Source organism: Eucyclogobius newberryi, unplaced genomic scaffold (assembly GCF_026437365.1).
Source record: "Eucyclogobius newberryi isolate DKJ021-1_F unplaced genomic scaffold, fEucNew1.0.hap1 SCAF_20, whole genome shotgun sequence".
NCBI classification, from domain to species: Eukaryota; Metazoa; Chordata; class Actinopteri; order Gobiiformes; family Gobiidae; genus Eucyclogobius; species Eucyclogobius newberryi.
This window is the reverse complement of record NW_027315835.1, coordinates 30,184,614-30,212,113: the sequence shown is the minus strand read 5'-3', so window position 1 is coordinate 30,212,113 and position 27,500 is coordinate 30,184,614. Positions and strand designations below refer to the sequence as shown.

At 55.6% G+C, this 27,500-nt stretch overlaps 1 protein-coding gene across 1 annotated transcript in view; it reads left to right on the top strand.

Moving 5' to 3' along the window:
• Positions 1 to 27,500, top strand: part of dnah9 (dynein, axonemal, heavy chain 9) — a 649,263-nt gene that overhangs the window by 167,221 nt on the left and 454,542 nt on the right. Inside the window, exon 32 of the mRNA XM_072455799.1 lies at positions 21,696 to 21,856. Within this exon, the coding sequence (XP_072311900.1) occupies positions 21,696 to 21,856 (161 nt within the window). The remainder of the gene's footprint in view (positions 1 to 21,695; positions 21,857 to 27,500) is intronic.

Genomic DNA, 27,500 nt, shown 5'->3' with positions numbered 1-27,500 from the left:
CGCACACTCACAGCAGAGAGGAACCAGCGGCCTCGCACACTCACAGCAGAGAGGTACCAGTGACCTCACACACTCACAGCAGAGAGGTCCCCGCGGCCTTACACACTCACAGCAGAGAGGAACCAGCGGCCTCGCACACTCACAGCAGAGAGGTACCAGTGACCTCACACACTCACAGCAGAGAGGTCCCCGCGGCCTCACACACTCACAGCAGAGAGGTCCCCGCGGCCTCACACACTCACAGCAGAGAGGAACCAGCGGCCTCGCACACTCACAGCAGAGAGGAACCAGCGGCCTCGCACACTCACAGCAGAGAGGAACCAGCGGCCTCGCACACTCACAGCAGAGAGGTACCAGTGACCTCACACACTCACAGCAGAGAGGTCCCCGCGGCCTCACACACTCACAGCAGAGAGGTCCCCGCGGCCTCACACACTCACAGCAGAGAGGTCCCCGCGGCCTCACACACTCACAGCAGAGAGGAACCAGCGGCCTCGCACACTCACAGCACAGAGGAACCAGCGGCCTCGCACACTCACAGCAGAGAGGTACCAGTGACCTCACACACTCACAGCAGAGAGGTCCCCGCGGCCTCACACACTCACAGCAGAGAGGTCCCCGCGGCCTCACACACTCACAGCAGAGAGGTCCCCGCGGCCTCGCACACTCACAGCAGAGAGGAACCAGCGGCCTCGCACACTCACAGCAGAGAGGTACCAGTGACCTCACACACTCACAGCAGAGAGGTCCCCGCGGCCTCACACACTCACAGCAGAGAGGAACCAGCGGCCTCGCACACTCACAGCAGAGAGGTACCAGTGACCTCACACACTCACAGCAGAGAGGTCCCCGCGGCCTCACACACTCACAGCAGAGAGGAACCAGCGGCCTCACACACTCACAGCAGAGAGGAACCAGCGGCCTCGCACACTCACAGCAGAGAGGTACCAGTGACCTCACACACTCACAGCAGAGAGGTCCCCGCGGCCTCACACACTCACAGCAGAGAGGAACCAGCGGCCTCGCACACTCAGAGCAGAGAGGTACCAGTGACCTCACACACTCACAGCAGAGAGGTCCCCGCGGCCTCACACACTCACAGCAGAGAGGTACCAGTGACCTCACACACTCACAGCAGAGAGGTCCCCGCGGCCTCACACACTCACAGCAGAGAGGAACCAGCGGCCTCGCACACTCACAGCAGAGAGGTACCAGTGACCTCACACACTCACAGCAGAGAGGTCCCCGCGGCCTCATACACTCACAGCAGAGAGGTACCAGTGACCTCACACACTCACAGCAGAGAGGTCCCCGCGGCCTCACACACTCACAGCAGAGAGGAACCAGCGGCCTCGCACACTCACAGCAGAGAGGTACCAGTGACCTCACACACTCACAGCAGAGAGGTCCCCGCGGCCTCACACACTCACAGCAGAGAGGTCCCCGCGGCCTCACACACTCACAGCAGAGAGGAACCAGCGGCCTCGCACACTCACAGCAGAGAGGAACCAGCGGCCTCGCACACTCACAGCAGAGAGGAACCAGCGGCCTCGCACACTCACAGCAGAGAGGTACCAGTGACCTCACATACTCACAGCAGAGAGGTCCCCGCGGCCTCACACACTCACAGCAGAGAGGTCCCCGCGGCCTCACACACTCACAGCAGAGAGGAACCAGCGGCCTCGCACACTCACAGCAGAGAGGAACCAGCGGCCTCGCACACTCACAGCAGAGAGGTACCAGTGACCTCACACACTCACAGCAGAGAGGTCCCCGCGGCCTCACACACTCACAGCAGAGAGGTCCCCGCGGCCTCACACACTCACAGCAGAGAGGAACCAGCGGCCTCGCACACTCACAGCAGAGAGGAACCAGCGGCCTCGCACACTCACAGCAGAGAGGTACCAGTGACCTCACACACTCACAGCAGAGAGGTCCCCGCGGCCTCACACACTCACAGCAGAGAGGTCCCCGCGGCCTCACACACTCACAGCAGAGAGGAACCAGCGGCCTCGCACACTCACAGCAGAGAGGAACCAGCGGCCTCGCACACTCACAGCAGAGAGGTACCAGTGACCTCACACACTCACAGCAGAGAGGTCCCCGCGGCCTCACACACTCACAGCAGAGAGGTCCCCGCGGCCTCACACACTCACAGCAGAGAGGAACCAGCGGCCTCGCACACTCACAGCAGAGAGGAACCAGCGGCCTCGCACACTCACAGCAGAGAGGTACCAGTGACCTCACACACTCACAGCAGAGAGGTCCCCGCGGCCTCACACACTCACAGCAGAGAGGAACCAGCGGCCTCGCACACTCACAGCAGAGAGGTACCAGTGACCTCACACACTCACAGCAGAGAGGTCCCCGCGGCCTCACACACTCACAGCAGAGAGGTCCCCGCGGCCTCACACACTCACAGCAGAGAGGAACCAGCGGCCTCGCACACTCACAGCAGAGAGGAACCAGCGGCCTCGCACACTCACAGCAGAGAGGTACCAGTGACCTCACACACTCACAGCAGAGAGGTCCCCGCGGCCTCACACACTCACAGCAGAGAGGTCCCCGCGGCCTCACACACTCACAGCAGAGAGGAACCAGCGGCCTCGCACACTCACAGCAGAGAGGAACCAGCGGCCTCGCACACTCACAGCAGAGAGGTACCAGTGACCTCACACACTCACAGCAGAGAGGTCCCCGCGGCCTCACACACTCACAGCAGAGAGGTCCCCGCGGCCTCACACACTCACAGCAGAGAGGTCCCCGCGGCCTCACACACTCACAGCAGAGAGGAACCAGCGGCCTCGCACACTCACAGCAGAGAGGAACCAGCGGCCTCGCACACTCACAGCAGAGAGGTACCAGTGACCTCACACACTCACAGCAGAGAGGTCCCCGCGGCCTCACACACTCACAGCAGAGAGGTCCCCGCGGCCTCACACACTCACAGCAGAGAGGTCCCCGCGGCCTCACACACTCACAGCAGAGAGGAACCAGCGGCCTCGCACACTCACAGCAGAGAGGAACCAGCGGCCTCGCACACTCACAGCAGAGAGGTACCAGTGACCTCACACACTCACAGCAGAGAGGTCCCCGCGGCCTCACACACTCACAGCAGAGAGGTCCCCGCGGCCTCACACACTCACAGCAGAGAGGTCCCCGCGGCCTCGCACACTCACAGCAGAGAGGAACCAGCGGCCTCGCACACTCACAGCAGAGAGGTACCAGTGACCTCACACACTCACAGCAGAGAGGTCCCCGCGGCCTCACACACTCACAGCAGAGAGGAACCAGCGGCCTCGCACACTCACAGCAGAGAGGTACCAGTGACCTCACACACTCACAGCAGAGAGGTCCCCGCGGCCTCACACACTCACAGCAGAGAGGAACCAGCGGCCTCACACACTCACAGCAGAGAGGAACCAGCGGCCTCGCACACTCACAGCAGAGAGGTACCAGTGACCTCACACACTCACAGCAGAGAGGTCCCCGCGGCCTCACACACTCACAGCAGAGAGGAACCAGCGGCCTCGCACACTCACAGCAGAGAGGTACCAGTGACCTCACACACTCACAGCAGAGAGGTCCCCGCGGCCTCACACACTCACAGCAGAGAGGTACCAGTGACCTCACACACTCACAGCAGAGAGGTCCCCGCGGCCTCACACACTCACAGCAGAGAGGAACCAGCGGCCTCGCACACTCACAGCAGAGAGGTACCAGTGACCTCACACACTCACAGCAGAGAGGTCCCCGCGGCCTCATACACTCACAGCAGAGAGGTACCAGTGACCTCACACACTCACAGCAGAGAGGTCCCCGCGGCCTCACACACTCACAGCAGAGAGGAACCAGCGGCCTCGCACACTCACAGCAGAGAGGTACCAGTGACCTCACACACTCACAGCAGAGAGGTCCCCGCGGCCTCACACACTCACAGCAGAGAGGTCCCCGCGGCCTCACACACTCACAGCAGAGAGGAACCAGCGGCCTCGCACACTCACAGCAGAGAGGAACCAGCGGCCTCGCACACTCACAGCAGAGAGGTACCAGTGACCTCACACACTCACAGCAGAGAGGTCCCCGCGGCCTCACACACTCACAGCAGATAGGTCCCCGCGGCCTCACACACTCACAGCAGAGAGGAACCAGCGGCCTCGCACACTCACAGCAGAGAGGAACCAGCGGCCTCGCACACTCACAGCAGAGAGGAACCAGCGGCCTCGCACACTCACAGCAGAGAGGTACCAGTGACCTCACATACTCACAGCAGAGAGGTCCCCGCGGCCTCACACACTCACAGCAGAGAGGTCCCCGCGGCCTCACACACTCACAGCAGAGAGGAACCAGCGGCCTCACACACTCACAGCAGAGAGGAACCAGCGGCCTCGCACACTCACAGCAGAGAGGTACCAGTGACCTCACACACTCACAGCAGAGAGGTCCCCGCGGCCTCACACACTCACAGCAGAGAGGTCCCCGCGGCCTCACACACTCACAGCAGAGAGGAACCAGCGGCCTCGCACACTCACAGCAGAGAGGAACCAGCGGCCTCGCACACTCACAGCAGAGAGGTACCAGTGACCTCACACACTCACAGCAGAGAGGAACCAGCGGCCTCGCACACTCACAGCAGAGAGGAACCAGCGGCCTCGCACACTCACAGCAGAGAGGTACCAGTGACCTCACACACTCACAGCAGAGAGGTCCCCGCGGCCTCACACACTCACAGCAGAGAGGTCCCCGCGGCCTCACACACTCACAGCAGAGAGGTCCCCGCGGCCTCACACACTCACAGCAGAGAGGAACCAGCGGCCTCGCACACTCACAGCAGAGAGGAACCAGCGGCCTCGCACACTCACAGCAGAGAGGTACCAGTGACCTCACACACTCACAGCAGAGAGGTCCCCGCGGCCTCACACACTCACAGCAGAGAGGTCCCCGCGGCCTCACACACTCACAGCAGAGAGGTCCCCGCGGCCTCACACACTCACAGCAGAGAGGAACCAGCGGCCTCGCACACTCACAGCAGAGAGGAACCAGCGGCCTCGCACACTCACAGCAGAGAGGTACCAGTGACCTCACACACTCACAGCAGAGAGGTCCCCGCGGCCTCACACACTCACAGCAGAGAGGTCCCCGCGGCCTCACACACTCACAGCAGAGAGGTCCCCGCGGCCTCGCACACTCACAGCAGAGAGGAACCAGCGGCCTCGCACACTCACAGCAGAGAGGTACCAGTGACCTCACACACTCACAGCAGAGAGGTCCCCGCGGCCTCACACACTCACAGCAGAGAGGAACCAGCGGCCTCGCACAGTCACAGCAGAGAGGTACCAGTGACCTCACACACTCACAGCAGAGAGGTCCCCGCGGCCTCACACACTCACAGCAGAGAGGAACCAGCGGCCTCACACACTCACAGCAGAGAGGAACCAGCGGCCTCGCACACTCACAGCAGAGAGGTACCAGTGACCTCACACACTCACAGCAGAGAGGTCCCCGCGGCCTCACACACTCACAGCAGAGAGGAACCAGCGGCCTCGCACACTCACAGCAGAGAGGTACCAGTGACCTCACACACTCACAGCAGAGAGGTCCCCGCGGCCTCACACACTCACAGCAGAGAGGTACCAGTGACCTCACACACTCACAGCAGAGAGGTCCCCGCGGCCTCACACACTCACAGCAGAGAGGAACCAGCGGCCTCGCACACTCACAGCAGAGAGGTACCAGTGACCTCACACACTCACAGCAGAGAGGTCCCCGCGGCCTCATACACTCACAGCAGAGAGGTACCAGTGACCTCACACACTCACAGCAGAGAGGTCCCCGCGGCCTCACACACTCACAGCAGAGAGGAACCAGCGGCCTCGCACACTCACAGCAGAGAGGTACCAGTGACCTCACACACTCACAGCAGAGAGGTCCCCGCGGCCTCACACACTCACAGCAGAGAGGAACCAGCGGCCTCGCACACTCACAGCAGAGAGGTCCCCGCGGCCTCACACACTCACAGCAGAGAGGAACCAGCGGCCTCACACACTCACAGCAGAGAGGTACCAGTGACCTCACACACTCACAGCAGAGAGGAACCAGCGGCCTCGCACACTCACAGCAGAGAGGAACCAGCGGCCTCGCACACTCACAGCAGAGAGGTACCAGTGACCTCACACACTCACAGCAGAGAGGTCCCCGCGGCCTCACACACTCACAGCAGATAGGTCCCCGCGGCCTCACACACTCACAGCAGAGAGGAACCAGCGGCCTCGCACACTCACAGCAGAGAGGAACCAGCGGCCTCGCACACTCACAGCAGAGAGGAACCAGCGGCCTCGCACACTCACAGCAGAGAGGTACCAGTGACCTCACATACTCACAGCAGAGAGGTCCCCGCGGCCTCACACACTCACAGCAGAGAGGTCCCCGCGGCCTCACACACTCACAGCAGAGAGGAACCAGCGGCCTCACACACTCACAGCAGAGAGGAACCAGCGGCCTCGCACACTCACAGCAGAGAGGTACCAGTGACCTCACACACTCACAGCAGAGAGGTCCCCGCGGCCTCACACACTCACAGCAGAGAGGTCCCCGCGGCCTCACACACTCACAGCAGAGAGGAACCAGCGGCCTCGCACACTCACAGCAGAGAGGAACCAGCGGCCTCGCACACTCACAGCAGAGAGGTACCAGTGACCTCACACACTCACAGCAGAGAGGTCCCCGCGGCCTCACACACTCACAGCAGAGAGGAACCAGCGGCCTCGCACACTCACAGCAGAGAGGTACCAGTGACCTCACACACTCACAGCAGAGAGGTCCCCGCGGCCTCACACACTCACAGCAGAGAGGTCCCCGCGGCCTCACACACTCACAGCAGAGAGGAACCAGCGGCCTCGCACACTCACAGCAGAGAGGAACCAGCGGCCTCGCACACTCACAGCAGAGAGGTACCAGTGACCTCACACACTCACAGCAGAGAGGTCCCCGCGGCCTCACACACTCACAGCAGAGAGGTCCCCGCGGCCTCGCACACTCACAGCAGAGAGGAACCAGCGGCCTCGCACACTCACAGCAGAGAGGAACCAGCGGCCTCGCACACTCACAGCTGAGAGGAACCAGCGGCCTCGCACACTCACAGCAGAGAGGAACCAGCGGCCTCGCACACTCACAGCAGAGAGGTACCAGTTACCTCACACACTCACAGCAGAGAGGTCCCCGCGGCCTCACACACTCACAGCAGAGAGGTCCCCGCGGCCTCACACACTCACAGCAGAGAGGAACCAGCGGCCTCGCACACTCACAGCAGAGAGGAACCAGCGGCCTCGCACACTCACAGCAGAGAGGTACCAGTGACCTCACACACTCACAGCAGAGAGGTCCCCGCGGCCTCACACACTCACAGCAGAGAGGAACCAGCGGCCTCGCACACTCACAGCAGAGAGGTACCAGTGACCTCACACACTCACAGCAGAGAGGAACCAGCGGCCTCGCACACTCACAGCAGAGAGGTACCAGTGACCTCACACACTCACAGCAGAGAGGTCCCCGCGGCCTCACACACTCACAGCAGAGAGGTCCCCGCGGCCTCACACACTCACAGCAGAGAGGTCCCAACGGCCTCACACACTAACAGCAGAGAGGTCCCCGCGGCCTCACACACTCACAGCAGAGAGGAACCAGCGGCCTCGCACACTCACAGCAGAGAGGAACCAGCGGCCTCGCACACTCACAGCAGAGAGGAACCAGCGGCCTCGCACACTCACAGCAGAGAGGTACCAGTGACCTCACACACTCACAGCAGAGAGGTCCCCGCGGCCTCACACACTCACAGCAGAGAGGTCCCCGCGGCCTCACACACTCACAGCAGAGAGGAACCAGCGGCCTCGCACACTCACAGCAGAGAGGAACCAGCGGCCTCGCACACTCACAGCAGAGAGGTACCAGTGACCTCACACACTCACAGCAGAGAGGTCCCCGCGGCCTCACACACTCACAGCAGAGAGGTCCCCGCGGCCTCGCACACTCACAGCAGAGAGGAACCAGCGGCCTCGCACACTCACAGCAGAGAGGAACCAGCGGCCTCGCACACTCACAGCAGAGAGGTCCCCGCGGCCTCACACACTGACAGCAGAGAGGTCCCCGCGGCCTCACACACTCACAGCAGAGAGGTCCCCGCGGCCTCACACACTCACAGCAGAGAGGAACCAGCGGCCTCGCACACTCACAGCAGAGAGGAACCAGCGGCCTCGCACACTCACAGCAGAGAGGAACCAGCGGCCTCACACACTCACAGCAGAGAGGTCCCCGCGGCCTCACACACTCACAGCAGAGAGGTCCCCGCGGCCTCACACACTCACAGCAGAGAGGAACCAGCGGCCTCGCACACTCACAGCAGAGAGGAACCAGCGGCCTCGCACACTCACAGCAGAGAGGTACCAGTGACCTCACACACTCACAGCAGAGAGGTCCCCGCGGCCTCACACACTCACAGCAGAGAGGTCCCCGCGGCCTCACACACTCACAGCAGAGAGGAACCAGCGGCCTCGCACACTCACAGCAGAGAGGAACCAGCGGCCTCGCACACTCACAGCAGAGAGGTACCAGTGACCTCACACACTCACAGCAGAGAGGTCCCCGCGGCCTCACACACTCACAGCAGAGAGGTCCCCGCGGCCTCACACACTCACAGCAGAGAGGAACCAGCGGCCTCGCACACTCACAGCAGAGAGGAACCAGCGGCCTCGCACACTCACAGCAGAGAGGTACCAGTGACCTCACACACTCACAGCAGAGAGGTCCCCGCGGCCTCACACACTCACAGCAGAGAGGAACCAGCGGCCTCGCACACTCACAGCAGAGAGGTACCAGTGACCTCACACACTCACAGCAGAGAGGAACCAGCGGCCTCGCACACTCACAGCAGAGAGGAACCAGCGGCCTCACACACTCACAGCAGAGAGGTCCCCGCGGCCTCACACACTCACAGCAGAGAGGTCCCCGCGGCCTCACACACTCACAGCAGAGAGGAACCAGCGGCCTCGCACACTCACAGCAGAGAGGAACCAGCGGCCTCGAAACACTCACAGCAGAGAGGTCCCCGCGGCCTCACACACTCACAGCAGAGAGGTCCCCGCGGCCTCGCACACTCACAGCAGAGAGGAACCAGCGGCCTCGCACACTCACAGCAGAGAGGAACCAGCGGCCTCGCACACTCACAGCAGAGAGGTACCAGTGACCTCACACACTCACAGCAGAGAGGTCCCCGCGGCCTCACACACTCACAGCAGAGAGGTCCCCGCGGCCTCACACACTCACAGCAGAGAGGAACCAGCGGCCTCGCACACTCACAGCAGAGAGGAACCAGCGGCCTCGCACACTCACAGCAGAGAGGAACCAGCGGCCTCGCACACTCACAGCAGAGAGGTACCAGTGACCTCACACACTCACAGCAGAGAGGTCCCCGCGGCCTCACACACTCACAGCAGAGAGGTCCCCGCGGCCTCGCACACTCACAGCAGAGAGGTCCCCGCGGCCTCACACACTCACAGCAGAGAGGAACCAGCGGCCTCGCACACTCACAGCAGAGAGGTACCAGTGGCCTCACACACTCACAGCAGAGAGGTACCAGGGGCCTCACACACTCACAGCAGAGAGGTCCCCGCGGCCTCACACACTCACAGCAGAGAGGAACCAGCGGCCTCGCACACTCACAGCAGAGAGGTACCAGTGACCTCACACACTCACAGCAGAGAGGTCCCCGCGGCCTCACACACTCACAGCAGAGAGGTCCCCGCGGCCTCACACACTCACAGCAGAGAGGAACCAGCGGCCTCGCACACTCACAGCAGAGAGGTACCAGTGACCTCACACACTCACAGCAGAGAGGTCCCCGCGGCCTCACACACTCACAGCAGAGAGGTCCCCGCGGCCTCACACACTCACAGCAGAGAGGAACCAGCGGCCTCGCACACTCACAGCAGAGAGGAACCAGCGGCCTCGCACACTCACAGCAGAGAGGTACCAGTGACCTCACACACTCACAGCAGAGAGGTCCCCGCGGCCTCACACACTCACAGCAGAGAGGTCCCCGTGGCCTCACACACTCACAGCAGAGAGGAACCAGCGGCCTCGCACACTCACAGCAGAGAGGTACCAGTGACCTCACACACTCACAGCAGAGAGGTCCCCGCGGCCTCACACACTCACAGCAGAGAGGTCCCCGCGGCCTCACACACTCACAGCAGAGAGGAACCAGCGGCCTCGCACACTCACAGCAGAGAGGAACCAGCGGCCTCGCACACTCACAGCAGAGAGGAACCAGCGGCCTCGCACACTCACAGCAGAGAGGTCCCCGCGGCCTCACACACTCACAGCAGAGAGGTCCCCGCGGCCTCACACACTCACAGCAGAGAGGAACCAGCGGCCTCGCACACTCACAGCAGAGAGGAACCAGCGGCCTCGCACACTCACAGCAGAGAGGTACCAGTGACCTCACACACTCACAGCAGAGAGGTCCACGCGGCCTCACACACTCACAGCAGAGAGGTCCCCGCGGCCTCACACACTCACAGCAGAGAGGAACCAGCGGCCTCGCACACTCACAGCAGAGAGGAACCAGCGGCCTCGCACACTCACAGCAGAGAGGTACCAGTGACCTCACACACTCACAGCAGAGAGGTCCCCGCGGCCTCACACACTCACAGCAGAGAGGTCCCCGCGGCCTCACACACTCACAGCAGAGAGGAACCAGCGGCCGCGCACACTCACAGCAGAGAGGAACCAGCGGCCTCGCACACTCACAGCAGAGAGGTACCAGTGACCTCACACACTCACAGCAGAGAGGTCCCCGCGGCCTCACACACTCACAGCAGAGAGGTCCCAGCGGCCTCACACACTCACAGCAGAGAGGTACCAGTGACCTCACACACTCACAGCAGAGAGGTCCCCGCGGCCTCACACACTCACAGCAGAGAGGTCCCCGCGGCCTCACACACTCACAGCAGAGAGGAACCAGCGGCCTCGCACACTCACAGCAGAGGAACCAGCGGCCTCGCACACTCACAGCAGAGAGGTACCAGTGACCTCACACACTCACAGCAGAGAGGTCCCCGCGGCCTCACACACTCACAGCAGAGAGGTCCCCGCGGCCTCACACACTCACAGCAGAGAGGAACCAGCGGCCTCGCACACTCACAGCAGAGAGGAACCAGCGGCCTCGCACACTCACAGCAGAGAGGTACCAGTGACCTCACACACTCACAGCAGAGAGGTCCCCGCGGCCTCACACACTCACAGCAGAGAGGTCCCCGCGGCCTCACACACTCACAGCAGAGAGGAACCAGCGGCCTCGCACACTCACAGCAGAGAGGAACCAGCGGCCTCGCACACTCACAGCAGAGAGGTACCAGTGACCTCACACACTCACAGCAGAGAGGTCCCCGCGGCCTCACACACTCACAGCAGAGAGGAACCAGCGGCCTCGCACACTCACAGCAGAGAGGTACCAGTGACCTCACACACTCACAGCAGAGAGGTCCCCGCGGCCTCACACACTCACAGCAGAGAGGTCCCCGCGGCCTCACACACTCACAGCAGAGAGGAACCAGCGGCCTCGCACACTCACAGCAGAGAGGAACCAGCGGCCTCGCACACTCACAGCAGAGAGGTACCAGTGACCTCACACACTCACAGCAGAGAGGTCCCCGCGGCCTCACACACTCACAGCAGAGAGGTCCCCGCGGCCTCGCACACTCACAGCAGAGAGGAACCAGCGGCCTCGCACACTCACAGCAGAGAGGAACCAGCGGCCTCGCACACTCACAGCAGAGAGGTACCAGTGACCTCACACACTCACAGCAGAGAGGTCCCCGCGGCCTCACACACTCACAGCAGAGAGGTCTCCGCGGCCTCACACACTCACAGCAGAGAGGAACCAGCGGCCTCGCACACTCACAGCAGAGAGGAACCAGCGGCCTCGCACACTCACAGCAGAGAGGAACCAGCGGCCTCGCACACTCACAGCAGAGAGGTACCAGTGACCTCACACACTCACAGCAGAGAGGTCCCCGCGGCCTCACACACTCACAGCAGAGAGGTCCCCGCGGCCTCGCACACTCACAGCAGAGAGGAACCAGCGGCCTCACACACTCACAGCAGAGAGGTCCCCGCGGCCTCACACACTCACAGCAGAGAGGTCCCCGCGGCCTCACACACTCACAGCAGAGAGGAACCAGCGGCCTCGCACACTCACAGCAGAGAGGTACCAGTGGCCTCACACACTCACAGCAGAGAGGTACCAGGGGCCTCACACACTCACAGCAGAGAGGTCCCCGCGGCCTCACACACTCACAGCAGAGAGGAACCAGCGGCCTCGCACACTCACAGCAGAGAGGTACCAGTGACCTCACACACTCACAGCAGAGAGGTCCCCGCGGCCTCACACACTCACAGCAGAGAGGTCCCCGCGGCCTCACACACTCACAGCAGAGAGGAACCAGCGGCCTCGCACACTCACAGCAGAGAGGAACCAGCGGCCTCGCACACTCAGAGCAGAGAGGTACCAGTGACCTCACACACTCACAGCAGAGAGGTCCCCGCGGCCTCACACACTCACAGCAGAGAGGTCCCCGCGGCCTCACACACTCACAGCAGAGAGGAACCAGTGGCCTCGCACACTCACAGCAGAGAGGAACCAGCGGCCTCGCACACTCACAGCAGAGAGGTACCAGTGACCTCACACACTCACAGCAGAGAGGTCCCCGCGGCCTCACACACTCACAGCAGAGAGGTCCCCGCGGCCTCGCACACTCACAGCAGAGAGGAACCAGCGGCCTCGCACACTCACAGCAGAGAGGAACCAGCGGCCTCGCACACTCACAGCAGAGAGGTACCAGTGACCTCACACACTCACAGCAGAGAGGTCCCCGCGACCTCACACACTCACAGCAGAGAGGAACCAGCGGCCTCGCACACTCACAGCAGAGAGGTACCAGTGACCTCACACACTCACAGCAGAGAGGTCCCCGCGGCCTCACACACTCACAGCAGAGAGGTCCCCGCGGCCTCACACACTCACAGCAGAGAGGAACCAGCGGCCTCGCACACTCACAGCAGAGAGGAACCAGCGGCCTCGCACACTCACAGCAGAGAGGAACCAGCAGCCTCGCACACTCACAGCAGAGAGGTACCAGTGACCTCACACACTCACAGCAGAGAGGTCCCCGCGGCCTCACACACTCACAGCAGAGAGGTCCCCGCGGCCTCACACACTCACAGCAGAGAGGAACCAGCGGCCTCGCACACTCACAGCAGAGAGGAACCAGCGGCCTCGCACACTCACAGCAGAGAGGTACCAGTGACCTCACACACTCACAGCAGAGAGGTCCCCGCGGCCTCACACACTCACAGCAGAGAGGTCCCCGCGGCCTCACACACTCACAGCAGAGAGGAACCAGCGGCCTCGCACACTCACAGCAGAGAGGAACCAGCGGCCTCGCACACTCACAGCAGAGAGGTACCAGTGACCTCACACACTCACAGCAGAGAGGTCCCCGCGGCCTCGCACACTCACAGCAGAGAGGAACCAGCGGCCTCGCACACTCACAGCAGAGAGGTACCAGTGACCTCACACACTCACAGCAGAGAGGTCCCCGCGGCCTCCCACACTCACAGCAGAGAGGTCCCCGCGGCCTCACACACTCACAGCAGAGAGGAACCAGCGGCCTCGCACACTCACAGCAGAGAGGTACCAGTGGCCTCACACACTCACAGCAGAGAGGTACCAGGGGCCTCACACACTCACAGTAGAGAGGTACCAGTGGCCTCACACACTCACAGCAGAGAGGTACCAGGGGCCTCACACACTCACAGCAGAGAGGTACCAGTGGCCTCACACACTCACAGCAGAGAGGTACCAGGGGCCTCACACACTCACAGCAGAGAGGTACCAGGGGCCTCACACACGCACAGCAGAGAGGTACCAGGGGCCTCACACACTCACAGCAGAGAGGTACCAGCGGCCTCACACACTCACAGCAGAGAGGTATCAGGGGCCTCACACACTCACAGCAGAGAGGTACCAGGGGCCTCACACACGCACAGCAGAGAGGTACCAGGGGCCTCACACACGCACAGCAGAGAGGTACCAGCGGCCTCACACACTCACAGCAGAGAGGTACCAGGGTCCTCACACACTCACAGCAGAGAGGTACCCACGGCCTCACACACTCACAGCAGAGAGGTACCAGTGGTCTCACACACTCACAGCAGAGAGGTACCAGGGGCCTCACACACTCACAGCAGAGAGGTACCAGCGGCCTCACACACTCACAGCAGAGAGGTACCAGGGGCCTCACACACTCACAGCAGAGAGGTACCAGGGGCCTCACACACTCACAGCAGAGTGGTACCAGGGTCCTCACACACTCACAGCAGAGAGGGCTCCTGCTGTGAGTGAAAGATACAGATATGACACTTTACAAATGGAATATGCTCTGCTGGCTCTCCTGCTGCAGACCTTTTCATTGGCCCCGTCGAATGCTTCTTAATGACCTGATCAGGGGCCCATGATCAGGGGCCCCTGATCATGGGCCCCAGATCAGGTCTAAATGTTTGCTCATCTGCTGTGAGGTGGAAGTGTGGCTGAACGCCGTGCTGGAGACCATGCGCTCCACGGTGCGACACCAGATGACGGAGGCAGTGATGGCGTACGAGGACAAACCCAGGGACCAGTGGCTCCTGGACTTCCCGGCTCAGGTGACGTCACATCTGCTGCAAAGACCACTAGAAAGACACATCGTCCCTCGTGTCCAGGCGTCGTGGACATCACAATATGATTTTAGTCACTCATTTGTCACAATTAGTCATAAATGTGTTGCACGAGCCGCGTGAGCCTCTCTGAGCGGCTCAGAGCCGCTCAGAGAGGCTCTGATCGGCTCTGAGCGGCTCTGAGCCGTGTGAGCCGCTCTGAGCGGCTCTGAGCCGCACGAGCCACGGCCGGACCTGGTTTATGGGGGTGCACGGTGGCAAAAGGCGGTTAGCGCTCTTGCCTCCCAAGGAAATGTGTTACGGTGGGTTCTCTCCGGGTTCACATGACTGTGAGCGGGCTCGCCTCGCCACAGATCTGATATGTAACGAGCTGGTGCTTTCGATTAGAGCTGGGAAATTAGAGCCAAAATGGAATAATATTGCAATAGTTCTGGAGTGTTGAGTCATCTGTAATTAAAATATGAACGGCTCCTCTGTCGCCCTGAAGCCTGTTGTCATGGAGATGAGGCGGTCAGCTGATCCTCTCACGTGGCTCATGGCCTCTCTCTCACACAAACACAATCTCCTCTGACTGCAGGTGGCGCTGACGGGCACTCAGATCTGGTGGGCGTCAGACGTGGGCGTGGCCTTCGCCCGTCTGGAGGAGGGCTACGACGGCGCCCTGAAGGAGTACCTCAAGAAGCAGGTGACGCAGCTCAACACGCTCATCTCGCTGCTCATTGGACAGCTCTCCCCTGGCGACCGGCAGAAGGTCATGACCATCTGCACCATCGACGTCCACGCCCGCGACGTGGTGGCCAAGATGGTGGCGCAGAAGGTCAGCAAGACTCCTCCATGTTTTTAAAAGCACTCCCACTTCACACACTGGCTGACGTACAGAATGTGTAACAGAAGGACAAACACTGTGATCGTTTCACTCGTGGGACATAAGACGTTGGTTTAGAGGCAGAAATAATTCATAAATATGAGACAATCCACTTAGCACATTAAACTAGATCCAGTTGAGCTGTCAAGGGAGACGTGTCAGCTGTGCACGCACGGCATGCTGGGTAATGTAAGCTCAGTCAAAGCCATGTTCCGAGCAGGATCCCTGGAGTAAGGACACAAGATCCCTGGAGTAAGGACACAAGATCCCAGGAGTAAGGACACAGGATCCCTGGAGTAAGGACACAAGATCCCAGGAGTAAGGACACAGGATCCCAGGAGTAAGGACACAGGATCCCAGGAGTAAGGACACAGGATCCCAGGAGTAAGGACACAGGATCCCTGGAGTAAGGACACAGGATCCCAGGAGTAAGGACACAGGATCCCAGGAGTAAGGACACAGGATCCCAGGAGTAAGGACACAGGATCCCTGGAGTAAGGACACAAGATCCCAGGAGTAAGGACACAGGATCCCAGGTGTAAGGACACAGGATCCCAGGTGTAAGGACACAGGATCCCAGGTGTAAGGACACAGGATCCCAGGTGTAAGGACACAGGATCCCAGGAGTAAGGACACATTATCCCAGGAGTAAGGACACAAGATCCCAGGAGTAAGGACACAAGATCCCAGGAGTAAGGACACAGGATCCCTGGAGTAAGGACACAAGATCCCAGGAGTAAGGACACAGGATCCCAGGAGTAAGGACACAGGATCCCAGGAGTAAGGACACAGGATCCCAGGAGTAAGGACACAGGATCCCTGGAGTAAGGACACAGGATCCCAGGAGTAAGGACACAGGATCCCAGGAGTAAGGACACAGGATCCCAGGAGTAAGGACACAGGATCCCTGGAGTAAGGACACAAGATCCCAGGAGTAAGGACACAGGATCCCAGGTGTAAGGACACAGGATCCCAGGTGTAAGGACACAGGATCCCAGGTGTAAGGACACAGGATCCCAGGTGTAAGGACACAGGATCCCAGGAGTAAGGACACATTATCCCAGGAGTAAGGACACAAGATCCCAGGAGTAAGGACACAAGATCCCAGGAGTAAGGACACAGGATCCCAGGAGTAAGGACACAGGATCCCAGGAGTAAGGACACAGGATCCCTGGAGTAAGGACACAAGATCCCAGGAGTAAGGACACAAGATCCCAGGAGTAAGGACACAAGATCCCAGAAGTAAGGACACAGGATCCCAGGAGTAAGGACACAGGATCCCAGGAGTAAGGACAAAGGATCCCTGGAGTAAGGACACAAGATTCCAGGAGTAAGGACACAGGATCCCAGGTGTAAGGACACAGGATCCCAGGTGTAAGGACACAGGATCCCAGGTGTAAGGACACAGGATCCCAGGAGTAAGGACACATTATCCCAGGAGTAAGGACGCAGGATCCCACGAGTAAGGACACAGGATCCCAGGTGTAAGGACACAAAATTCCAGGAGTAAGGACACATGATCCCACGAGTAAGGACACAGGATCCCAGGAGTAAGGACACAGTATCCCAGGAGTAAGGACACAAGATCCCAGGAGTAAGGACACAGGATCCCAGGAGTAAGGACACAGGATCCCAGGTGTAAGGACACAGTATCCCAGGAGTAAGGACACAAGATCCCAGGAGTAAGGACACAGGATCCCAGGAGTAAGGACACAGGATCCCAGGTGTAAGGACACAGGATCCCAGGTGTAAGGACACAGGATCCCAGGAGTAAGGACACATTATCCCAGGAGTACGGACGCAGGATCCCAGGAGTAAGGACACAAGATCACAGGAGTAAGGACACAGCAGATCCCAGGAGTAAGGGCACAGGATCCCAGGTGTAAGGACACAGGATCCCAGGAGTGAGGACTCAGGATCCCAGGAGTAAGGACACATTATCCCAGGAGTAAGGACACAGGATCCCAGGAGTAAGGACACACAATTCCAGGAGTAAGGACACATGATCCCACGAGTAAGGACACAGGATCCCAGGAGTAAAGACACAGGATCCCAGGAGTAAGGACGCAGGATCCCAGGAGTAAGGATACAGCAGATCCCAGGAGTAAGCACACATGATCCCACGAGTAAGGACACAAGATCCCAGGAGTAAGGACACAGGATCCCAGAAGTAAGGACACAGGATCCCAGGAGTAAGGACACAGGATCCCAGGAGTAAGGACACAGGATCCCAGGAGTAAGGACACAGGATCCCAGGAGTAAGGACACAGCAGATCCAGGGACACAATCAGTCCATGCTCGGCTCTGCCAGGTTTCAGGGCCTCTGGGAATACTCTGAATACTCTGGGAATACTCTGGGAATACTCTGAATAATTTGTGAATGCTTTCATTTGGAATCTCTTAATGATTCTGTTCATCTTTGTAAAGTTCCATGTGGGATGTTTCTGGTGCACGTCATAGACTCTGATACTGTGGAATGTCACAAGATCCTTTTATCGAGCTGTGCCTGAAAGTGGCTGTGCCTGAAAGTGGCTGTGCCTGAAAGTGGCCGTGCCTGAAAGTGGCCGTGCCTGAAAGTGGCTGTGCCTGAAAGTGGCTGTGCCTGAAAGTGGCTGTGCCCTAAAGTGGCTGTGCCTGAAAGTGGCCGTGCCTGAAAGTGGCTGTGCTTGAAAGTGGCTATGCCTGAAAGTTGCTGTGCCTGAAAGTGGCTGTGCTTGAAAGTGGCCGTGCCTGCTGAAAGTGGCCGTGCTTGAAAGTGGCTGTGCCTGAAAGTGGCTGTGCCTGAAAGTGGCCGTGCCTGAAAGTGGCTGTGCTTGAAAGTGGCTGTGCCTTAAAGTGGCTGTGCCTGAAAGTGGCCGTGCCTGAAAGTGGCTGTGCTTGAAAGTGGCCGTCCCTGCTGAAAGTGGCTGTGCTTGAAAGTGGCTGTGCTTGAAAGTGGCCGTGCTTGAAAGTGGCTGTGCCTGAAAGTGGCTGTGCCTGAAAGTGGCTGTGCATGAAAGTGGCTGCGCCTGAAAGTGGCTGTGCCTGAAAGTGGCTATGCCTGAAAGTTGCTGTGCCTGAAAGTGGCTGTGCCTGAAAGTGGCCGTGCCTGCTGAAAGTGGCCGTGCTTGAAAGTGGCTGTGCCTGAAAGTGGCTGTGCCTGAAAGTGGCTTTGCCTGAAAGTGGCTGTGCCTGAAAGTGGCTGTGCCTGAAAGTGGCCGTGCCTGAAAGTGGCTGTGCCTTAAAGTGGCTGTGCCTGAAAGTGGCTGTGCCTGAAAGTGGCCGTGCCTGAAAGTGGCCGTGCCTGCTGAAAGTGGCTGTGCTTGAAAGTGGCTGTGCTTGAAAGTGGCTGTGCTTGAAAGTGGCTGTGCTTGAAAGTGGCTGTGCTTGAAAGTGGCTGTGCTTGAAAGTGGCCGTGCTTGAAAGTGGCTGTGCCTGAAAGTGGCTGTGCCTGAAAGTGGCTGTGCCTGAAAGTGGCTGTGCTTGAAAGTGGCTGTGCTTGAAAGTGGCTGTGCTTGAAAGTGGCTGTGCCTTAAAGTGGCACGGCCACTTTCAGGCACGGCCAATTTCAGGCACGGCCACTTTCAGAGACGGCCACTTTCAGGCACGGCCACTTTCTGGCCGTGCCTGAAAGTGGCCGTGCCTGAAAGTGGCCGTGCCTGAAAGTGGCTGTGCCTTAAAGTGGCCGTGCCTGAAAGTGGCCGTCTCTGAAAGTGGCCGTGCCTGAAATTGGCCGTGCCTGAAAGTGGCTGTGCCTGAAAGTGGCTGTGCCTGAAAGTGGCTGTGCCTTAAAGTGGCCGTGCCTTAAAGTGGCCGTGCCTGAAAGTGGCCGTGCCTGAAAGTGGCCGTGTCTGAAAGTGGCTGTGCCTGAAAGTGGCCGTGCCTGAAAGTGGCCGTGCCTGAAAGTGGCCGTGCCTGAAAGTGGCTGTGCCTTAAAGTGGCCGTGCCTGAAAGTGGCCGTCTCTGAAAGTGGCCGTGCCTGAAATTGGCCGTGCCTGAAAGTGGCTGTGCCTGAAAGTGGCTGTGCCTGAAAGTGGCTGTGCCTTAAAGTGGCCGTGCCTTAAAGTGGCCGTGCCTGAAAGTGGCCGTGCCTGAAAGTGGCCGTGCCTGAAAGTGGCCGTGCCTGAAAGTGGCCGTGCCTGAAAGTGGCCGTCTCTGAAAGTGGCCGTGCCTGAAAGTGGCTGTGCCTGAAAGTGGCTGTGCCTGAAAGTGGCTGTGCCTTAAAGTGGCCGTGCCTTAAAGTGGCCGTGCCTGAAAGTGGCCGTGCCTGAAAGTGGCCGTGCCTGAAAGTGGCCGTGCCTGAAAGTGGCCGTGCCTGAAAGTGGCCGTGTCTGAAAGTGGCCGTGCCTGAAAGTGGCCGTGCCTGAAAGTGGCCGTGCCTGAAAGTGGCCGTGTCTGAAAGTGGCTGTGCCTGAAAGTGGCCGTGCCTGAAAGTGGCCGTGCCTGAAATTGGCCGTGCCTGAAAGTGGCCGTGCCTGAAAGTGGCCGTGCCTGAAAGTGGCCGTGTCTGAAAGTGGCCGTGCCTGAAAGTGGCCGTGCCTGAAAGTGGCCGTGTCTGAAAGTGGCCGCGCCTGAAAGTGGCTGTGCCTGAAAGTGGCTGTGCCTGAAAGTGGCTGCGCCTGAAAGTGGCTGCGCTTGAAAGTGGCTGCGCTTGAAAGTGGCTGTGCTTGAAAGTGGCTGTGCCTTAAAGTGGCTGTGCCTGAAAGTGGCTGTGCCGGAAGTGGCTGTGCTTGAAAGTGGCTGTGCCTGAAAGTGGCTGTGCCTGAAAGTGGCCGTGCCTGAAATTGGCCGTGCCTGAAAGTGGCTGTGCCTGAAAGTGGCTGTGCCTGAAAGTGGCCGTGCCTGAAAGTGGCCGTGCCTGAAAGTGGCTGTGCCTGAAAGTGGCTGTGCCTTAAAGTGGCCGTGCCTGAAAGTGGCCGTGCCTGAAAGTGGCTGTGCTTGAAAGTGGCTGTGCCTTAAAGTGGCTGTGCCTGAAAGTGGCTGTGCCGGAAGTGGCTGTGCTTGAAAGTGGCTGTGCCTTAAAGTGGCTGTGCTTGAAAGTGGCTGTGCTTGAAAGTGGCTGTGCCTGAAAGTGGCTGTGCCTGAAAGTGGCTGTGCCTGAAAGTGGCTGTGCCTGAAAGTGGCCGTGCCTGAAAGTGGCCGTCTCTGAAAGTGGCCGTGCCTGAAATTGGCCGTGCCTGAAAGTGGCTGTGCCTGAAAGTGGCTGTGCCTGAAAGTGGCTGTGCCTGAAAGTGGCTGTGCCTTAAAGTGGCCGTGCCTGAAAGTGGCCGTGTCTGAAAGTGGCTGCGCCTGAAAGTGGCTGTGCCTGAAAGTGGCTGTGCCTGAAAGTGGCTGCGCCTGAAAGTGGCTGCGCTTGAAAGTGGCTGTGCTTGAAAGTGGCTGTGCTTGAAAGTGGCTGTGCCTTAAAGTGGCTGTGCCTGAAAGTGGCTGTGCCGGAAGTGGCTGTGCTTGAAAGTGGCTGTGCCTGAAAGTGGCTGTGCCTGAAAGTGGCCGTGCCTGAAATTGGCCGTGCCTGAAAGTGGCTGTGCCTGAAAGTGGCTGTGCCTGAAAGTGGCCGTGCCTGAAAGTGGCTGTGCCTGAAAGTGGCTGTGCCTGAAAGTGGCCGTGCCTGAAAGTGGCCGTGCCTGAAAGTGGCTGTGCCTGAAAGTGGCTGTGCCTTAAAGTGGCCGTGCCTGAAAGTGGCCGTGCCTGAAAGTGGCTGTGCCTGAAAGTGGCTGTGCCTTAAAGTGGCCGTGCCTGAAAGTGGCCGTGCCTGAAAGTGGCTGTGCCTGAAAGTGGCCGTGCCTTAAAGTGGCTGTGCCTGAAAGTGGCCGTGCCTGAAAGTGGCTGTGCCTGAAAGTGGCTGTGCCTGAAAGTGGCTGTGCCTTAAAGTGGCTGTGCCTGAAAGTGGCCGTGCCTGAAAGTGGCTGTGCCTGAAAGTGGCTGTGCCTTAAAGTGGCCGTGCCTGAAAGTGGCCGTGCCTGAAAGTGGCTGTGCCTGAAAGTGGCCGTGCCTTAAAGTGGCTGTGCCTGAAAGTGGCCGTGCCTGAAAGTGGCTGTGCCTGAAAGTGGCTGTGCCTGAAAGTGGCTGTGCTGTGTTGCAGGTGGAGAACGCCCAGGCCTTTGTGTGGCTGTGCCAGCTGCGCCATCGCTGGGCCGACACAGACAAACACTGTTACGCCGACATCTGTGACGCTCACTTCCTTTACTCCTACGAATACCTGGGCAACACGCCGCGCTTAGTCATCACGCCGCTCACCGACAGGTACTTTCCACACGCACATTCAAGGCTCTTTTCTGCTCCCATTCGAGGGCCGTTTCAGGGGCCATTTCAGGGGCCCAATTCCTGCCTGTGGTTCACCCAAACGTACAAGAGGAAAAGAGAAAACAAGAGCAAAAATAAAGCAACACAGTTACGCAATTAAAAGCTAGAATAATCACGATAATATCACAATAGTCACAATAATAGTCACAATAATAGTCACAATAATAGTCACAAATATAGCCGCAAGCGGCAATGATCGGCCCTCGCTACGCCGCCGCCACGCCGCAAGAGGAGGGGGCGCTAACGCGCCCCAATTGTCCTTTTATTACGCCTACTGCTGAATCTGTGACGCTGTCACATCTTCTCCCCTTTGTTTTACCATCAAAAAGCTATTTTATTTTGAATACTTGGCAAATTGTGCGGCTTTGCCGCACAGACACCGTGACTCTTTGAATAAAAATGTGGATAACTTTTGATGGTCCTGAAGATGAGTCTCACCAAATTTCAGGTTAATATGTCTAACGCCCTGGGAGGAGTTTGTGAAAGTCTAAAGTGTAAACATGTTCTGGCGATTTCCCCATTGGAATAACATGGAAGGTTTCGGTCATCGTTACGGCAACGCCATAACAATTATGACATGGGTCTCATTGACTTTTCTGATGGGGATGCTAAAATTGAGTTGTGTGTCAAATTTCATATAATTTCGCAAAACTAAATATTTAACCTCCATATAAAATCTGTAGGGGGCGCTGTGGCTCCAAATTAATTTATTTCACTTCAAGTAGGTTTAGGGCAAAGAGTTTAACAACTGATTCTAATTTGACGCAATTCGGACTTTATCTGCGCAAACGACAGAAATGTTACATTTGGGAGATTTCTGAAATTCTTGCTACAGTTTGCGGCTTCGCCGCACAGAGACCGTGACAGGGTCAATGTAATTTGGATAACTTTTGATGTCCCACTCCTCAGTAGCATTTTCACCAAATTTCAGCTTTTTAGGGCCAACGCCCTGGGAGGAGTTCGTAAAAGTACGACGTTTGGAAAAACTCCCGAGTCATGCTTAGCCATTTTTGAAGCAATATGGCCGACATTTGGTTGGGCGGACGGCGTTGCCGTAATAATATTTTTTACTTCTCTTGTCACCATCTACCTCTGCGCCAAATTTCATGATTCTACGATCAGATTTTTTTTGGGTCATTTCCCATCTCTCAATGCATTTTTGGTACATTTGGGGGCGCTGACGCGCCATTTTTTTTTTATTTTAGAAAAGGGAAATAGCCAGAATGTAGAGAGGCACGATTTTTAGAGGTGTGCAAATTTTTGTGACTTTTCGTCAACGTTCACTGGGTGAAAAATAGGGGGGTTGGTCCCGAGAAGAAGAAGAAGAAGAAGAAGAAGAAGAAGAAGAAGAAGAAGAAGAAGAAGAAGAAGAAGAAGAAGAAGAAGAAGAAGAAGAAGAAGAAGAAGAAGAAGAAGAAGAAGAAGAAGAAGAAGAAGAAGAATATTACGATGCGAAAACAATGTTTCCCATTTTCCAAATATCATAAACTATACATTTTCGGAAAGCGCTCGCGCTTTCCTACCTCATGGTGTGGGTCCCTGGTCACTGACGGGTACTTTCGTTAATTTTGAGTGGGCTCCGCCCACTTTGTGTTTTTGGCCCTCTATACAGTAATAATGTTCATTTTTTGCATTACATGCTTATATGCACGGAACATGCAAGAGATGGGGAACGTATTCGTGAGCTACTTAGCGCAAATGAGTGCTTTATATGCTCGTTTAGTGCGCACTTTTGCACGGGCTTCGCCCGTTTACAACGCTAATGTTCCATTTTCCTACTACTAATTAGTATGCACGGGGCGTGCGTGAGTGAAGGAGTGCGTTAGTGAGTGTTTGGAAGTGGGCGAGCGCTTCGCGCTCGATTTCGTGCGCACTACGTGCGCACTTTCGCAGCCGTGCTTCGCACGGCCTTACGAGATTAATAGGCCTCTCGCCAGCTTGTGGCGCTCGGGCCTAATAATAGTCACAATAATGGTCACAATAATAGTCACAATAATAGTCACAATAATAGTCACAATAATAGTCACGATAATATCACAATAGTCACAATAATAGTCACGATAATATCACAATAATAGTCACAATAATAGTCACAATAATAGTCACAATAATGGTCACAATAATAGTCACAATAATGGTCACAATAATAGTCACAATAATGGTCACAATAATAGTCACAATAATAGTCACAATAATAGTCACAATAATAGTCCCGATAATATCACAATAGTCACAATAATAGTCACGATAATATCACAATAATAGTCACAATAATAGTCACAATAATAGTCACAATAATGGTCACAATAATAGTCACAATAATAGTCACAATAATAGTCACAATAATAGTCACAATAATAGTCACAATAATGGTCACAATAATAGTCACAATAATAGTCACGATAATAGTCACAATAATGGTCACAATAATAGTCACAATAATGGTCACAATAATAGTCACAATAATAGTCACGATAATATCACAATAGTCACAATAATAGTCACAATAATAGTCACAATAATGGTCACAATAATAGTCACAATAATAGTCACAATAATAGTCACGATAATATCACAATAGTCACAATAATAGTCACAATAATAGTCACGATAATATCACAATAATAGTCACGATAATATCACAATAGTCACAATAATAGTCACAATAATAGTCACAATAATAGTCACAATAATAGTCATGATAATATCACAATAGTCACAATAATAGTCACAATAATAGTCACAATAATGGTCACAATAATAGTCACAATAATAGTCACAATAATAGTCACAATAATGGTCACAATAATAGTCACAATAATGGTCACAATAATAGTCACAATAATGGTCACAATAATAGTCACAATAATAGTCACGATAATATCACAATAGTCACAATAATAGTCACAATAATAGTCACAATAATAGTCACAATAATAGTCACAATAATAGTCACAATAATAGTCACAATAATGGTCACAATAATAGTCACAATAATGGTCACAATAATAGTCACAATAATGGTCACAATAATGGTCACAATAATAGTCACAATAATGGTCACAATAATGGTCACAATAATAGTCACAATAATGGTCACAATAATAGTCACGATAATATCACAATAATAGTCACAATAATGGTCACAATAATAGTCACAATAATAGTCACGATAATATCACAATAATAGTCACAATAATGGTCACAATAATAGTCACAATAATAGTCACGATAATATCACAATAATAGTCACAATAATAGTCACAATAATGGTCACAATAATGGTCACAATAATAGTCACAATAATGGTCACAATAATAGTCACGATAATATCACAATAATAGTCACAATAATGGTCACAATAATAGTCACAATAATAGTCACGATAATATCACAATAATAGTCACAATAATGGTCACAATAATAGTCACAATAATGGTCACAATAATAGTCACAATAATAGTCACAATAATGGTCACAATAATAGTCACAATAATGGTCACAATAATAGTCACAATAATAGTCACAATAATGGTCACAATAATAGTCACAATAATGGTCACAATAATAGTCACAATAATGGTCACAATAATAGTCACAATAATGCAAAGCACGATAACGATCACGCGTCACATTTGTTGTACAATAAGTATTACCATAATAATAAGTGTTAGTTATGATAAGAGTGAAGTCTGCAGCGCTGCAACTGAAAAGTGGCTGTAATACCTCCGTCATCCAGGAGGTGTTTACGCTTCAGTCGTATCGTCTGGACAGTGACCTTTGAACTCTGGTCTGAGAACTCTGATACTTCTCCTACTCTGAGTAAGCCCCGCCCACCGAGTGGAGCCTCCTGATATGAGCCTCTTGGTTTACAGCCGTGTGATCGCCATGGAGACGCTGTGGTCCCAAACAGCTTGTTTTGCTGAATATTTTTCTACATTGGAACCTCCTGCACAACAGCAGTGCTTCACCTTTAGCACATTATCCTCATTTCACAATCCAAATAAACCAAAACCTCTGAAACTTCTTCATTTAGCTTGAAAGAAGAAAACATTGAAATAAATAAAGTCTTTACACTCGAACCTCCTCCAATCCAAAGAGATATTCTGAATTCAAGTCATTTACATTCCTGCCGTGTGCGGCGTGTGCGCCGTGGGTCTGGGCAGGACCTGTTGTATACGTGTCGTATACGTGTCGTATACGTGTCGTATACTCGTTGTATACGTGTCGTATACGTGTCGTATACGTGTCGTATACGTGTCGTATACTCGTTGTATACGTGTCGTATACGTGTCGTATACGTGTCGTATACTCGTTGTATACGTGTCGTATACGTGTCGTATACGTGTCGTATACTCGTTGTATACGTGTCGTATACGTGTCGTATACTCGTTGTATACGTGTCGTATACGTGTCGTATACGTGTCGTATACTCGTTGTATACGTGTCGTATACGTGTCGTATATGTGTCGTATACGTGTCGTATACGTGTCGTATACGTGTCGTATACTCGTTGTATACGTGTCGTATACGTGTCGTATACTCGTTGTATACGTGTCGTATACGTGTCGTATACGTGTCGTATACTCGTTGTATACGTGTCGTATACGTGTCGTATACGTGTCGTATACTCGTTGTATACGTGTCGTATACGTGTCGTATATGTGTCGTATACTCGTTGTATACGTGTCGTATACGTGTCGTATACTCGTTGTATACGTGTCGTATACCTGTCGTATACGTGTGTCGTATAGGTGTCGTATACTCGTTGTATACATGTCGTGTAGGTGTCGTATACGTGTCGTATACGTGTTGTATACTTGTCGTATATTTGTCGTATACGTGTCGTATAGGTGTCGTATACATGTCATGTACGTGTGTGTCGTATACGTGTCGTATACGTGTCGTATACGTGTCGTATACTCGTTGTATACGTGTCGTATACGTGTCGTATATGTGTCGTATACTCGTTGTATACGTGTCGTATACGTGTCGTATACTCGTTGTATACGTGTCGTATACGTGTCGTATACGTGTCGTATACTCGTTGTATACGTGTCGTATACGTGTCGTATACGTGTCGTATACTCGTTGTATACGTGTCGTATACGTGTCGTATACTCGTTGTATACGTGTCGTATACGTGTCGTATACTCGTTGTATACGTGTCGTATACGTGTCGTATACTCGTTGTATACGTGTCGTATACGTGTCGTATATGTGTCGTATACTCGTTGTATACGTGTCGTATACGTGTCGTATACTCGTTGTATACGTGTCGTATACGTGTCGTATGTGTCGTATACTCGTTGTATACGTGTCGTATACGTGTCGTATACTCGTTGTATACGTGTCGTATACCTGTCGTATACGTGTGTCGTATAGGTGTCGTATACTCGTTGTATACATGTCGTGTAGGTGTCGTATACGTGTCGTATACGTGTTGTATACTTGTCGTATATTTGTCGTATACGTGTCGTATAGGTGTCGTATACATGTCATGTACGTGTGTGTCGTATACGTGTCGTATACGTGTCGTATACGTGTCGTATACGTGTTGTATACTTGTCGTATATTTGTCGTA